This window comes from Tigriopus californicus, chromosome 9, assembly GCF_007210705.1.
Source record: "Tigriopus californicus strain San Diego chromosome 9, Tcal_SD_v2.1, whole genome shotgun sequence".
Taxonomy (NCBI): domain Eukaryota; kingdom Metazoa; phylum Arthropoda; class Copepoda; order Harpacticoida; family Harpacticidae; genus Tigriopus; species Tigriopus californicus.
The window spans coordinates 194,863-197,991 of NC_081448.1; the positions used below are offsets into that span (position 1 = coordinate 194,863).

Sequence of the window (3,129 nt, forward strand, 5' to 3'; positions counted from 1 at the left end):
TAACCGTAACGGTAAAGTATCGCCGTTTTAGAGAAGTCAACGGAGGAGTATGTTCAAGCCCTGGTGATCAGTGAATTCCTGGAGCGTGAGTGATACCCGTGATACCTCTCTATTCCTACAGGAGATTGTGACTTAACTCGTCTGGCCCGTTTTCTATATCGAAACTATTTCAAAACTATTTCTGAAAGTTTTCTGAACTCTACCGGACGTCAGCTGATGAGCCCCGGTGGGCGCGCCCTCTGATGGCACAGGCTTCGAAATTGATTCTGGCCAAATTGCTTCGAGAGCCAGAGAGAGAGAACGGAGAGAGAACCAACGCAAACAACAGCAACAACAACAACAACAACAACAACATCTTCCCCTTGCTCATTCATACATACAATACATACACACAGACCTAGATAAACACAGACCTGTCACATTACGACTGTTTGGGACCGTTTGATCGCTCAGCGGGAGTGGCTCATCCCACCCAATCGCATTGCCGCCGTCTCACACCCATTCCGACCCGCATCTATTAACCAGCGATTCGATTGCATGCCCCAGTGAACAGAGGCCAGTCGGTGAGTGAGGGCGAGGGCGGGGATACGCGAGTAGAATCATGCCGCCCAAAGCGGCTCGCCCCGCGGCTTCGGGTCCAACCGCCTGGACGGGCCCGGCCACCGCCTCGGCGACCGGCGCCAGTCCCGAGGATGAGGACGAGGAAGAGGGCAGTTCGTCGGGTTCGGGTTCCGGCTCGGGCTCGGACTCGGGCTCGGGTTCGGGCGACTCGTCCGACTCCGACAACGACCAGGATGATGACGACTCGGGCTCGTCGAGTTCGTCCAGTGGATCCAGTTCTTCCGACTCGGATTCCTCGGCCACCTCACAAGTAAGTCAAGCGGGCAAGCGGGCAAGCGGGCAAGCAGACAGGCAGGCCCGCAGCCACTGAGTATTCTTTTTTTTTTTTTAATTCATGGTCTGGAAGTAAATGGAGCAACGTTGCGGGGTTGAGCAGGAATTTGAGAGGGCCGCCCTAACCGGCTGACTTCTCCATGCTGTGTCCAGTTTATTATTCTTTCCAACCAATATTGTCTCTGTTCTACGCGAAAAGGACTTAATCATCACGATTGATCACCCAGACTGAGCCGATAAAACGCAATGAAAATGGGCGGGTAGAGTTCAGAGTTGCTTGAAGTCTGTGAAGTCCCTCCTCTTACTCAGCCCGGGTTATCTCGGTTACAAAACTGATTGAGCCTATAGAAACGACCATGGAGGAAGTGTAGGGACACATGTCAGTTCATAAGGTGTATCCTTGTTGGGCTCAGGCCTTGGATAAGGTTGATCATGACCATTTGTTGAACAGGCTTCATGACTTTGGGATCCAAAGTCAGGTTCTCGATTGGACAGGGAAGCTTCATTCATGATAGAAAGCTAATAATTCAGGTTTAGTGACCTATCAGACCTATAAGCTGCCCTTGGATGTGCGAAAAGCTCTAACCGTGAAAACTTTCCAGAAACGCTTTTTGCAATATGCCTGTAGTGGCAACGAAAGTTCAAGTTTTGCCCCGTTCAAAAGCTTAATAGTACTGCCATCCTCTCTTCCTGACGACACGAGGTTACTTTCTGGTACGAAGGAATGGCCAAGATTCCGATATCCGGGGCAATGACCTAGATCGAATCCATGAAGGATTTAGGTGTAGGGTTCCCAAAGAATGGAAAGTTTGTGGAGCATATCCAGTTGAAGGTGGATCAAGTCATTCAAATCATTGAAGACATAAGTACTGAAATGCACCTAGCGAAAAATATGTACAGCCCAATGTCTGGTCAATACTTTCAAAGATAGTATCTACGAAAAAGTAAGCCAAAATGAAAGAGTGACATGCAGTTTCAATTAAAAGAGCGAAAAATATCACAAGACCAGAAATGGTGAAAATGAATGCATGTGTCGATTTTGAACAGCCCGGTTGATCACTCCTGAATTGTTTCCTCATTGATGGATTAGTCCTTAACCGGTCATTTATTCATTGGTTAGACTTCCAAAATGACTCACTAATTTTCATGAATTGATGATCATGTGATCAGTGATGACTTTTTGTACTAGGGCATCATTATGCCTGTTCAATCGCTAAAAACAACCTTACCCTGAGATGCCTGCCATTCACGGTTTCATTTCCAGCGTTCGACAACCCGGTCCATCGCCGCAGCCACGGCCGCGGAGCCCGCCGGGCCAGTAGTGCCTCTTCGGCGTCCGAGACGGGGGTGCGACCGACCAAGAAAGCGCCGGCCAAAGCGGGGACGAGCCTGGCCGGTCACCGGAAAGTGGCGCCCAAAAAGTCGGCCACTGCTAAACCCATCGCCCAAGCCACGGCCCTGACCAAGTCCAATTTGAGCGAGTCCAACAGCGAAGACTCGGACTTTGGCGAGTTCTCGCTCACCAAATTCACGTCCAAGGCCAAGGCCGCCAAAAACTCGGCTTTGTCGGCCAGTCTCCCCAGTACGGCCTCCAGTTCGGCTAGCAATACGCCCAAACCCAATGCCACCCCTCAGACTACCGGTCGCCCCGGATTGGCCCCGGCTGGGGCCAGTCCGGCCGGTCCGCCCACCACACAGAGTAGTGGTCGGACGGCCAGTGGTCGAACGGTCCGGAGTCCAGGCTCGCAGGCCACCCCCTCGGCCGCCCCCGGGCCCATCACCAGTATGTCGCACTATGGCAGCATCTTCAACACTACCTCGGAAGACAGTGACGTGGATGGCGGTCGGCCCACCCCGGCCACCGGATCGTCTCAGACCGCCGGGGCCCACACGCCCACAGCCAAGAAGGCCAGTCCGCCGAAAAAGGCCCATGGCAAAAACAATACGCTCAAGGTGCGGGTCAACTCCAAGAAACTCAAGGCCCAAGAGCCGCCCAGTAAGGCCTCGCGGCCTGCCAGCCACGCCAAAGCCGCGCCCAAGACCACTCCCAAATCGGTGGGCGCCAAAGCGGGCGGTAAGGCCCCGCCCAAGACCAAGACGCCCCTGTCCAAGCGTAGTGTGAGCGTGTCCAGTGTCTCCAGTAGTTCGAGTGTGAGTTCCAAGTTGTCGCCCAGTTCCTCCGATTCAAGCGAAGACGACGAAGTGGTCTTTAAGACGGCCGCCGCTCGGAAGACC

The 3,129-nt window shown here is 53.1% G+C and overlaps 1 protein-coding gene across 1 annotated transcript in view; it reads left to right on the forward strand.

Annotated features, from left to right (window-relative positions):
* The first annotated feature begins 312 nt into the window (after window positions 1–312).
* LOC131886588 (histone acetyltransferase KAT6B-like) overlaps window positions 313–3,129 on the forward strand; it is an 8,433-nt gene continuing 5,616 nt past the window's right edge. Inside the window, exons 1-3 of the mRNA XM_059234963.1 lie at window positions 313–871; window positions 2,159–2,212; window positions 2,257–3,045. Coding sequence (XP_059090946.1) covers window positions 602–871; window positions 2,159–2,212; window positions 2,257–3,045 — 1,113 coding nt within the window. The 5' untranslated portion in view covers window positions 313–601. The remainder of the gene's footprint in view (window positions 872–2,158; window positions 2,213–2,256; window positions 3,046–3,129) is intronic.